This window comes from Ranitomeya variabilis, chromosome 2, assembly GCF_051348905.1.
Source record: "Ranitomeya variabilis isolate aRanVar5 chromosome 2, aRanVar5.hap1, whole genome shotgun sequence".
Classification (NCBI taxonomy): Eukaryota; Metazoa; Chordata; class Amphibia; order Anura; family Dendrobatidae; genus Ranitomeya; species Ranitomeya variabilis.
This window is the reverse complement of record NC_135233.1, coordinates 382,725,607-382,738,094: the sequence shown is the minus strand read 5'-3', so window position 1 is coordinate 382,738,094 and position 12,488 is coordinate 382,725,607. Positions and strand designations below refer to the sequence as shown.

Below are 12,488 nucleotides of genomic sequence, written 5' to 3'. Positions count from 1 at the left end.
GGCACACTACAGGATACCGCCGGGGCGCACTATAGGATACCGCCGGGGCGCACTACAGGATACCGCCGGGGCGCGGGGCACACTACAGGATACCGCCGGGACAAGGAGAACACTACAGGATACCGCCGGGGCACGCTACAGGATACCGCCGGGGTGTGTCAATATGTGCAGCAATCGGAAAAGGATTGTTTATTAAAAAAAAAAAAAAAAAGTCATAAATCTGAGAGAATTCCAATAAAGAAAAAAAAATAAGTAAAAAGAAAAAAGGTAGAGCTCATTGTGATCTTTCCAGCGATCATGAATACCTTGTACGCTCGGCTCATCCTGTCCTGGTGCAGTAGTGATAGCGGAGGGGCCCTATGGCCGGGCTCTCACACTGCTGGATGTACAGGGGCCCCCGCCTATCTCCCAATTACAGCCCACACACAGCTGAGGAGCTGCTGACTTTCCTTCATGGATCCTGATTTCCAGCTGGATGTCCTTATAGCCGCCATTCACCCAAAGGGGAAGTGGGAATTGTGTGGATCTGTGAGTGAGCGCTGAGCTGCGATGTTCGGTCGGGAATGGCCGCACTTGTGATCAGTGTGAACGCTCCTCTACTCCCAGATTTCAGGATGTACATTTATTCCACGTGTCCACATCTTGGTGAGGAGGTTCGGTTCCCATAGTCAGACTGTTAGGCCGGGGTCACACTTGTGAGTGCAATGCAAGAAACTCGCCTCAACACCCGGCACTCGGGACCGGACTGTGCGGCTCCATGTATTTCTATACAGCTGAACGCTCCGAACCTATCAGTGTCGGTATTGAGGCGAGAGACTCGCACATGTTTCTCGCATTGCACTCACAGGTGTGACCCCGGACTTAAGAAGGACAAATGCGCCTTTTCCCTTATTGTTACATTTATATTATAGTAAAATAACAAGCGGTGATGATCAATGCAGTTTTCAGTAATGAGATTAATGGTTCAGTTTACGATATGATCCTAAATAGCAAATTATATTTACACTATAACTAAACGCTTTAACCCCTTCATGACCCCAGCTTTTTTCGGTTTTGCGTTTTCGTTTTTCACTCCCCTCCTTCCCAGAGCCATAACTTTTTTTTATTTTTCCGTCAATATGGCCATGTGAGGGCTTATTTTTTGTGGGACGAGCTATACTTTTGAATGACATAATTGGTTTTAGCATGTCGTGTACTAGAAAACAGGAACAAAATTCCAAGTGCGGTGAAATTGCTAAAAAAGTGCAATCCCACACTTGTTTTTTGTTTGCCTTTTTTACTAGGTTCACTAAATGCTAAAACTGACCTGCCATTATGATTCTCCAGGTCATTACAAGTTCATAGACACCTAACATGTCTAGGTTATTTTTTATCTAAGTGGTGAAAAAAAAATCCAAAGTTTGCTTAAAAAAAAAAAATGCGCCATTTTCCAATACCCGTAGCGTCTCCATTTTTCATCATCTGGGGTCAGGTGAGGGCTTATTTTTTGCGTGCCGAGCTGACGTTTGTAATGATACCACTTTTGTGCAGATAAGTTCTTTTGATCGCTCGTTATTGCATTTTAATTCAATGGTGCGGTTAACAAAAAAACATAATTCTGGTGTTTCTAATTTTTTTTTCTCGCTACGCTGTTTAGCAATCAGGTTAATCCTTTTTTTTATTGATAGACCGGGCGATTTTGAACGCGGCGATACCAAATATGCGTAGGTTTGATTTTTTATTTTTTTTTAAATTTTGAATGGGGCGAAAGGGGGGTGATTTAAACATTTATTTATTTTATTTTTTCAAAACATTTTTTTTTTTACTTTTGCCATGCTTCAATAGTCTACATGGGAGGCTAGAAGCTGGCACAACTCGATTGCCTCTGCTACATAGGAGCGAAGCATAGATCGCCCCTATGTAGTAGAATTGTAGCATTGCTATGAGCGCTGACCACAGGGTGGCGCTCATAGCAATCCAGCATCAACAACCATAGAGGTCTTCAATAGACCTTTGGTTGTCATGCCGATGCATCGCTGACCCCCGATCATGTCACGGGGGTCAGAAATGCGCTCATTTCCGGCCCGATGGCCGGAAGCGGTAGTTAAATGCCTCTGTCAGCGTTTGAGCGCGATTCCACCCACCGCTATTGCAGGCACATGTCAGCTGTACAAAACAGCTGACATGTCGCATCTTTGATGCGGGCTCACCGCCGGAGCCCACATCAAAGCAGGGGATCCGACCTCGGACGTACTATCTGTCCGAGGTCAGAAAGGGGTTAATCGGTTATACAAGGCTGCTTTCACACTAGCGTCGGTATGGGGCCGTCGCGCTGCCTTACGACGCTTCCACTGCCCCATTGCAAGGTCCGGGGAGGAGGGGGGGGGGGGAGTTTCGTCTGCGCATGCGCGGTCGAAAATGGCGGACTCGACGCACAAAAAAAGTTACATGTAATTTTTTTTTGTGGCGGCGGTCCGCCAAAACACGACGCAACCGTCGCACGACGGTTGCAACGTGTGGCAATACGTCGCAATGCATCGGTAATGTTAATCTATGGGGAAAAAACGCATCCTGCAGACAACTTTGCAGGATGCGTTTTTTCTCCTAAACGGCGCATTGTGACGTGCAGCCAAAAATGCTAGTGTGAAAGTAGCCTTAATGTTAGCGGTGTGTCCAACACGGCAGCGAGTATTTCTTAGGCTGTTTTCACACATCAGTTTTTTGCCATCAATCACAATCCAGCGATTTTTTTTTTTTTTTTTTTTTTTTTTTTTTTTTTTAAACTGATCCGGCGAATGTTGCTGCCGTATTAGTTTTTTTTCTCATAGACTTGTATTAGTGACGGATTGCGAAGGATGACCTCACGTTTCATCAGTCGTTCACTGGTTACGTCGAAAATTGTTTATCCAGCGGCCGAGAAAAGGGACATAGTAACTTTTTTTGTGTCCGTAGAAAAAACGGACAGCGACGGATCCGTTGCCGTCCATTGTTTGCTAGAATGGAAGCCTATGGATTCTGCTTTTTTTAACTGAGCATGCTCCAATTTTTATTTTTTTATTGGATCCAATTAGCTGGATCAGCTAGTCGGATCCGGCGAAAAAACGGATCCGTCGCATCAGTTTTTCACAATCTACGACGGATCAGTTTTTTCAACATTCGACGGATTGTGACTGATGGCAAAAAACTGATGTGTGAAAGCTTATGGATCCACTGCATTCTCTGTATTGTGTAAGCGGCTCCAGTGCAGAGCTGCACTATATGGCGAGAACTACAGGGACCCTGGTCAGTGAGCTCAGCCCCTCACCACCCGGTGTATAACATCCGGCCCCTGGCCCACGATGTATAGCATCCAGCCCCTGGTCCCCAGTGTATAACATCCGGCCCCTCACCACCTGGTGTATAACATGAGCTGTCCCACTCTGCACACTGTGGTCTTCTGCCAGTGGCAGCTAATTGTTGGGGGCATCGGGTATTGGCCCCCTCCCCCGACAACAATAATCATCTGATCTATGGCGGCAGGAAGGTAGAAAAATAGACAATTATTTATTTTCGGTGATTTAATGACCATTCTTTTCAGAAGTGAAGAGAAGCTTCTCTTATCAAGTCCAAGGTCTGATATCGTGTCATGGTGAGAGAGTCTGGGAGTGAAATGCGTCGTTTCCTGGGAATGATCCTGGATGTTCCGCGATGACCCTGACTGGATCCTTGATGTAGATTTCCATGTTACTGGCTTGTGATGAGGCCGATGATGCTGACGTCTGTACTCTGGGCTTATTCACGGCTCTGACGCTACGTTACGGTTAGCGCCCAATGTAGTAGTAACTAGTGGGCGAAGCTCGGCCCCCCGCCCATCTCAGACTATTCTCTGAACACAGAGATGTAAGGGTTAAAGCTCCAAGGAGTCAATTGTTCAATTACAGGATATTAAGTAACAATATTAGCACTAATGACCATAAACGCAGTATATCCGTTGCAGTAAGGATTCTCCATCCTATCCGACTATTTCCCAATAGGAGCGACACCCTAATGTCCGCTGTGTGATCACTTCCTACAAACGGCGCTCACAACTACGAGGCCACACGAGGATGTCTCTTCACCACGTTCCACGTAGGTTACAGGTGCTACCGGGCGTCACCGGTATTTCCCGCTACGCCACAAGTCCTGCTGGCAAAGTTAAGTAATGCTCTCGGGCCCTCCTCACACTGGCCGGTTCCCCTCACGTCTGCTGCACAGCCCTGGACCAAATCCTGTACCGTACATCAGCGTCAGAAGTAACGGCCCATTTCACTCTTGCTTCCGGATCACCAGAGCGAATGTCCACTTCTGGATGTGGCCCGCACTCGATCTTTGGTGCTTGATCTGAGACGGTTGACTATTGGGCCGTGACGAATAAGGATTGGACTTCCGATCGTGACCGGCGTAGTCTGGATCCCAGGCCTTGACTGACTTCATCCGAATCTCGCTCACTGGCTCATGACGTCCCGCCTATCTCATTCTCCATGTGTGTCCCGGTGACTCGGCCATGGCGCCCCTCTGCGCACACTTATGTTCACTTGTTGGCGACAACTGACTTCACCACTCCGCCTTTTTATATCGGGTAACTGCATCACATGTGTCACCTTACCTGGTGCTCTCTATTGATACATCCTTCCTGAAACACTTCTTCCATCCTTCAGTTCCGCTGGGTTCAGTTTGGACAGTAGGTGGTGATCGCCGGTCACAAATGCTGCACAACGATGGGCATCCTCATTCTCCACGACGCACGCCTTTACATGTCCTGAGGATTTTATCTACATGAATACACTTATTGAATAGAATCAGTCCAAGTGTTCTCGGTCTCCATTCACCCAGCCTGACTGACAGCTGCAGCTTGTACTGAGCAGTGTGAGATCTCATCAGGGAGGAGGGACGCTGAGGGGCTGTCAATCAACTAGGTGGGTGGAGGAAGAGGATAAAGATTCAAATAGCGCTACACAGCCAGTCTGACTAACAGTAAGTACACCAGCCTTGTCAGGTCTAAGATCTATTTATCATTGTATACAGTTTAAATTATAAAATCTGATAACCTATTTGCTTTAAAGGAAACCTGTCATCAGATTCTTGCTGTCTGAACTACAGGCCCTGGTTGTACAACTGAAGCCAGATATGTTTTCAACATATTTTTATAAGTTCTCCAGGGACTGTGTGTCCTCGATGACTAGTCCAAAGCTAGTCCCAGGTGACTATTCCGCACCCTTTGACTTCCAGGTCTCTCCATATGTACACACGCAGGGAGAGACCTGTCAATCATTGAGATCAGAGCAGGAGAAGCCAGTCAGGGATCAGATTAGTCCCGTCTCTCCCTATAGTCTCTGGACGGCTTTTCAAAACATGTTCTCACGGCCATCACTGTACGTTAGTTTCCAATGTGCTGCACATACAGAATAAGGAATATCTGTAGAAGAGCTGGGCAAGCAAGATGGGGGGACACAAAGAGGAGGGCAGCAAAGAAAAGGGCTTTGTGGCTGTGATTTCTGGCAAAGGGACAAAGGACGTATTACACCAGCCCCGCTGCTCTGACTGATGCGGCACCGATATTAATCCATATATTTCTCGATATTTAATCTCAAATCACCTAGTGCAGAAAACCCGGTCATACTTGGTTAATTTAATAGTGACATCTTTTTATGTGAATCTCACAATCCAGACCTGATCCCCTTTATTATCTGTGGTCCCAAACTTGTCTAGGGCCCCAAGATAAATCAGGGAAGTGTAGAATATGCACAATATGAAATGTTTCAAGAAAATGTGCAGGATCTGTCATTCACTGTTTACACTATATCATCTGTTACTTAATGTCACTCACAGTCATTCACTGCCATGCTCAACACTATACAATACATTACACACATACATATATACATTATACACATACATACTATATATATTACACACATACTCTATACATTAAACGCATACATATATGCATAATACATTATAAATTACACACATGCAAATATACTTATACATTATACATACTATATACAGTACAGACCAAAAGTTTGGACACACCTTCTCATTTAAAGATTTTTCTGTATTTTCATGACTATGAAAATTGTACATTCACACTGAATGCATCAAAACTATGAATTAACACATGTGGAATTATATACTTAACAAAAAAGTGTGAAACAACTGAAATTATGTCTTATATTCTAGGTTCTTCAAAGTAGCCACCTTTTGCTTTGATGACTGCTTTGCACACTCTTGGCATTCTCTTGATGAGCTTCAAGAGGTAGTCACCGGGAATGGTTTTCACGTCTCAGTTGTGCCCTGTCAGGTTTAATAAGTGGGATTTCTTGCCTTAAAAATGGTGTTGAGACCATCAGTTGTGTTGTGCAGCAGTCTGGTGGATACACAGCTGATAGTCCTACTGAATAGACTGTTAGAATTTGTATTATGGCAAGAAAAAAGCAGCTAAGTAAAGAAAAACGAGTGGCCATCATTACTTTAACCTCTTAATCCCATATGACGTACTATCCCGTCGAGGTGACCTGGGACTTATTCCCCAGTGACGGGATAGCACGTCATAGTGGATCGGCCGCTCTCACGGGGGGAGCGCGGCCGGGTGTCAGCTGACTATCGCAGCTGACATCCGGCACTATGTGCCAGGAGCAGTCACGGACCGCCCCCGGCACATTAACCCCCGGCACACTGCGATCAAAGATGATCGCAGTGTTCCGGCAGTACAGGGAAGCATCGCGCAGGGAGGGGGCTCCCTGCGAGCTTCCTACCTGCAGGCCCCGGATCCAATATGGCCACGGGGCTGCTTCCTGGTCCTGCAGGGAGGTGGCTTGCAAGCGCCTGCTCAGAGCAGGTGCCTGTAAGCCTGGAGCAGTGCACGTCAGATCGCTGATCTGACACAGTGCTCTGCAAAGTGTCAGATCAGCTATCTGACACTATAACATGATGTCCCCTTCTGGTGCAATGTTGTAAAGTTAAAAAATAAGTATTCACATATGTAAAAAAAAAAAAAAAAAAAAAAAAAATTCCTAAATAAAGAAAAAAAAAATATTGTTCCCATAAATACATTTCTTTATCTAAAAAAACAAACAAACAATAAAAGTACACATATTTAGTATCGACGCGTCTGTAACGACCCAACCTATAAAACTGTCCCGCTAGTTAACCCCTTCAGTGAACACCGTAAAAAAAAAAAAAAACGAGGCAAAAAACAATGCTTTATTGCCATACCGCCGAACAAAAAGTGGAATAACACGCGATCAAAAAGACTGATATAAACAACCATGGTACCGCTGAAAACATCATCTTGTCCCGCAAAAAAACGAGCTGCTATACAGCATCATCAGCGAAAAAATAAAGTTATAGTCCTCAGAATAAAGCGATGCAAAAATAATTTTTTTCTATAAAATAGTTTTTATCGTATAAAAGCGCCAAAACATAAAAAAATATATAAATGAGGTGTCGCTGTAATCATTCTGACCCAAAGAATAAAATAGCTTTATCAATTTTACCAAACGTGGAATGGTATAAACGCCTCCCCCCCCCCCCCCCCAAAAAAAAAAAAGAAAAAAAAAAAGAAATTCATGAATAGCTGGTCTTTGGTCATTCTGCCTCACAAAAATCAGAATAAATAGCGATCAAAAAATGTCACGTGCCCGAAACTGGTACCAATAAAAACGTCAACTCGTCCCGCAAAAAACAAGACCTCACATGACTCTGTAGACCAAAATATGGAAAAATTATAGATCTCAAAATGTGGAGACGCAAAAACTATTTTTGCAGTAAAAAGCGTCTTTTAGTGTGTGACAGCTGCCAATCATAAAAATCCGCTAAAAAACCCGCTATAAAAATAAATCAAACCCCCCTTCATCACCCGCTTAGTTAGAGAAAAATAATAAAATTAAAAAAATGTATTTATTTCCAGTTAGGGTTAGGGCTAGGCTTAGGGTTGGGGCTAGGGTTAGAGTTAGGGTTGGGACTAGGGTTAGGGCTAGGGTTAGTGTTAGGGTTGGGGTTGGGGCTACAGTTAGGGTTGGGGCTAAAGTTACAGTTAGGGTTTGGATTACCTTTACTGTTGGAATTAGGGTTAGGGGTGTGTTAGCGGTGTGGTTAGGGTTACAGTTGGGATTAGGGTTAGGGGTGTGTTGGAGTTAGGGGTGTGGTTAGAGGTGTGTTGGGGTTAAGGGTGTGTGTTGTGGATTCTGTTTGCGGGCTCCCTCTGGTGGTTACTGCTGGTACTGGGTGACTTTGGTGGGTTGCGGCCTTTGGTTTCCATCTGTCCATCAGAGGCTGGGTGTTTCCTATTTTACCTGGCCTTTCTGTCATTTCCCTTGCCGGCTATCAATGTGTTCAGATGTGCTCTGTTTGGTTCCTGCCTACCTGCTCCCAGATCTTTCAGGATAAGCTAAGTGCTGATTTTCAGTTGTTTGGTTTTTTTTGTCCAGCTTGCTTAGAATGTCTCTTTGTTAGCTGGTTGCTCTAGTGGACTGAGGTTCTCCCCATGTGCCATGAGTTGGCACATGGGTTCTTGTAATCTCAGGATGTTTTTTTTGATTAGGGTTTTTTGCTGACCGCTCAGTCCCCTTTTGTGTCATTCTGCTTTCTAGTTTTCAGCGGGCCTCTATTTGCTAAAGCTATATACATCATCTCTATGTGTGTGCCTTCCTCTCATTTCACCGTCAATACATGTGGGGGGCAACTATATCTTTGGGGTTAATTCCTCTGGAGGCAAGTGAGGTCTTTGTTTTCTCTGCAGTACTAGTTAGCTCTTAGGCTGGTGCGTGGCGTCTAGAACCAACGTAGGCACGCTCCCTGGCTATCTCTAGTTGCGTTTGTCAGGCGTAGGGCAGCGGTCAGCCCAGGTTCCATCACCCTAGAGCTCGTCCGATATTTATTATACTTTGCTAATCCTGTGCTATCCCTAGCCATTGGGGATTCATGACAGGTGTGGTTGGGATTAGGGTTAGGGGCATGTTTGGGTTAGGGGTGTGGTTAGGGTTAAGGTTAGAATTGGGATTAGGGTTAGGGGTGTGTTAGGGTTTCAGTTAGAATTGGGGGTTTCCACTGTTTAGGCACATCAAGGGCTCTCCAAATGCGACATGGCGTCTGATCTCAATTCCACCCAATTCTGCGTTGAAAAAGTAAAACAGTGCTCCTTCCCTTCTGAGCTCTGCCATGCACCCAAACAGTGGTTCCCCCCCACATATGGGGTATCAGCGTACTCAGGACGAATTGGACAACTTTTTGGGTCCAATTTCTTTGCTGCACAAAGTCTCCTCTTAACAGTTGTTGTAGAGATGTGTCTGCTGCTAGAACTCTGTGTGGCATTGACATTGTCTCTAATCTGAGCTGCTGTTAACCTGCAATTTCTGAGGCTGATGACTCGGATAAACTTATCCTCAGAAGCAGAGGTGACTCTTGGTCTTCCTTTCCTGGGGCAGTCCTCATATGAGACAGGGTTTCTTTGTAGTGCTTGATGGTTTTTGCAACTGCACTTTTGAACACTTTCAAAGTTTTCCCAATTTTTCAGACTGACTGACCTTCATTTCTTAAAGTAATGATGGCCACTCATTTTTCTTTACTTAGCTGCTTTTTTCTTGCCATAATACAAATTCTAACAGTCTATTCAATAGGACTATCAGCTGTGTATCCACCAGACTTCTGCTCAACACAACTGATGGTCTCAACCCCATTTATAAGGCAAGAAATGCCACTTATTAAACCTGACAGGGCACACCTGTGAAGTGAAAACCATTTCCGGTGACTACCTCTTGAAGCTCATCAAGAGAATGTCAAGAGTGTGCAAAGCAGTCATCAAAGCAAAAGGTGGCTACTTTGAAGAACCTAGAATATAAGACATAATTTCAGTTGTTTCACACTTTTTTGTTAAGTATATAATTCCACATGTGTTAATTCATAGTTTTGATGCCTTCAGGGTGAATGTACAATTTTCATAGTCATGAAAATACAGAAAAATCTTTAAATGAGGTGTGTCCAAACTTTTGGTCTGTACGGTATGTATGTGTGTATATACACACACACACACACACACACACACACACACACACACACACACACACACACACACACACACACACACCTGCAGAAAAGGAGCTTGGGAGCAAAGTATATACTCCATGAAGAATATTCACAGCATCCAGGCACAGTTCAGTTTCATCCTATCTTATTTTAGTCATTATTATTACTCCTATTACTTTACAGTGAGTTGCTTAGTCTGAAGAATACAATAAATGGTAACTGAAAAAAAAATGAAGTCACATCTCCACAAAGTAACAAAAAAAAAAAATTTTGGGAATTCCTGCTTACTTGGCCACTCAAAGAGAAAGATTGTGAGTCCTGCTTAACTTTACTCAGTGATTGGCAGCTCATGCTGCAAATATTTGTTGGGGTTGGATCGGGAAGCAGGACTCACAGGCTTTTCTTATGAGTGAGTTGGGGAAGCAGGACTCACAGGCTTTCTCTATGAGTGAGTTGGGGAAGCAGGACTCACAGACTTTCTCTATGAGTGAGTTGGGGAAGCAGGACTCACAGGCTTTCTCTATGAGTGAGTTGGGGAAGCAGGACTCACAGGCTTTCTCTATGAGTGAGTTGGGGAAGCAGGACTCATAAACGTTCTCTGTGAGTTCTAACAGGCATTAAGCAGCTTATTACATGTGAAACAACAGAATAAAATCTGAGAACTCTATATATCTTTGCCCTCTGCATCTCCCCCTTATCCTAAGCTTCCCTCAGCTAAGACACCTGACAGAATTGCCTTCAATATGTAATAATAGACTTGTAACCTTTCAGGTTGTGAACAAGGTGAGGTCTGACAATCCCTCGTGTCATGTTTCATACTCTATATCCATAGACGCAGTCACGTATTCTCCGCAGGGTGAGGGGCACGGGACAGGGAGGTTTCTCTTTTTTATTCACTCTTTGGTGGCCAGGTGAATTGGCCGATGGGAGATAATGTGGTGGACAGTCAGCTACGTCCTGTGCCACTAACTAAAGAAAAACAACTGAGCGTACAACAGATATAGATGACGGACATCTTGTACTGCATGTAAGGGCGCAGACGGCCGTATGATTTTGAACGATGGTTACATCACAATGCTCGGACTGTCCGGCGGTTCTCCTGACCGGAGTGTGACAGCATGTATTTCTATGCAGCTGTCAGGCTCGGGTGAGGAGAGCCGGCGGCCAGTCCGTGCACTGTGATACAATCGTCGCTCGTGTCATACGGCCGTCTGATTACGCCCTAAGAATCACAATACATGTGTAATGAATCCTACCGTCATGGAGGACAATGTGGCGCTTTGTGCCAATCATGAGTTACGTTCTACATTTCTACTTCTATCTTTGTCCAGCCAAGCTGTAAGGCGGGGGCCACAATCAGTCAATGTCATAAAACATTAATAATGGACTTGCCTTCTTGCTTACCTCGCCATGCTCATCTTTGGACTCTAGTCTTGGTCGGGGCCCTCGTCTCTCCTCCTCCAGCGCCGTCTTCAATGTGCGCAGGATCATGTGTGTAACTGCAGACTAAAAGTAAAAAAGTGACAACATGGTGACCAGACGAGCAGCAGGCCGGATCTAGCGCGCACTACATTTTACTAAAAGAAAAAAGACTGCAAGGAAAATGGTGATGGGTGACACTGGTGACATAGGTGAGAGTTGTGTGTGCGGGTATTACACTTACCAGCGCTCAGGAGGCCAACGTCACCGTGTCACACTGACACCGCATATCACACTGACGGGGAGCAGGGGTCACGCACACATCAGATCCTCTTCTGGTTCCCAGATGTCACCTTAAAATGGAGGTGTCTAACCACAAAAGAAGAGTGAACTGTCTCTCGTGTTTCCCCAATGTCTGGGAGCGATAAGAAGTTGCTAGTCGTGGGTCGTCGCCAGGCGGCTATAGGTATCTTCTAAGAAATGCTCAGCCTCACCTTGTCATAAGACTTGCGTCACATCCTCGGGCGCAGGAAGAGAATCAGGAAATCTGCAAGAAAGCGTTTCCTGCATCGACAATGTCCCCCGTGCCCCGGCGCAGACAAAGCATTGTGTCCACAGCCTTACACTAGAGCGGTGATCCCCGGCACCACCGTGCGACCAGGCTGGACTTGCAGTGCGATTACAGCTCTTCTGCTTTCAGGACTGAGCGTTGTGTAAATATATAGTCTATAGATCTATGACTTCCTCATTCTAAAATGAACACATTGTAAATTTCCACAATTTGCACATAAAAATTTTAAAGGCCTGACATCCCCGTAATATGCAATAACCCATAAGTGCGTCCTTGTCAAGCTCTAATGCATATCTCTATAAACACAGTTACAGTAACCATTACTAAGTTCTCACAAAGAAAAACATTCTGCACATACCTTGTGTTTCTGAATGTTGTCTACCCGTGCCTAAGGATAAAGCGCTCTCATGTTCTGTGCAGCCAGGAGCAGCATTCCTCCGTGTTCAGTGGTGCCACCCGCCAACTCATGCATTTTCCA

The 12,488-nt window shown here is 44.9% G+C and overlaps 1 protein-coding gene across 9 annotated transcripts in view; it reads right to left on the bottom strand.

Moving 5' to 3' along the window:
• RGL2 (ral guanine nucleotide dissociation stimulator like 2) overlaps positions 1 to 12,488 on the bottom strand; it is a 26,895-nt gene extending 14,407 nt beyond the window's left edge. For 2 of the 9 annotated variants that reach the window (XM_077286211.1, XM_077286207.1), the window contains exons 1-2: positions 11,684 to 11,822; positions 11,413 to 11,526 (exon numbers count right to left, since the gene is read on the bottom strand). In XM_077286211.1, coding sequence (XP_077142326.1) covers positions 11,413 to 11,511 — 99 coding nt within the window. In that variant the 5' untranslated portion in view covers positions 11,512 to 11,526; positions 11,684 to 11,822. Of the gene's footprint in view, positions 1 to 305; positions 803 to 11,412; positions 11,527 to 11,683; positions 11,904 to 12,368 lie in introns of those variants that run through there. The other 7 variants (XM_077286216.1, XM_077286215.1, XM_077286208.1 and 4 more) reach the window with 6 other exon arrangements.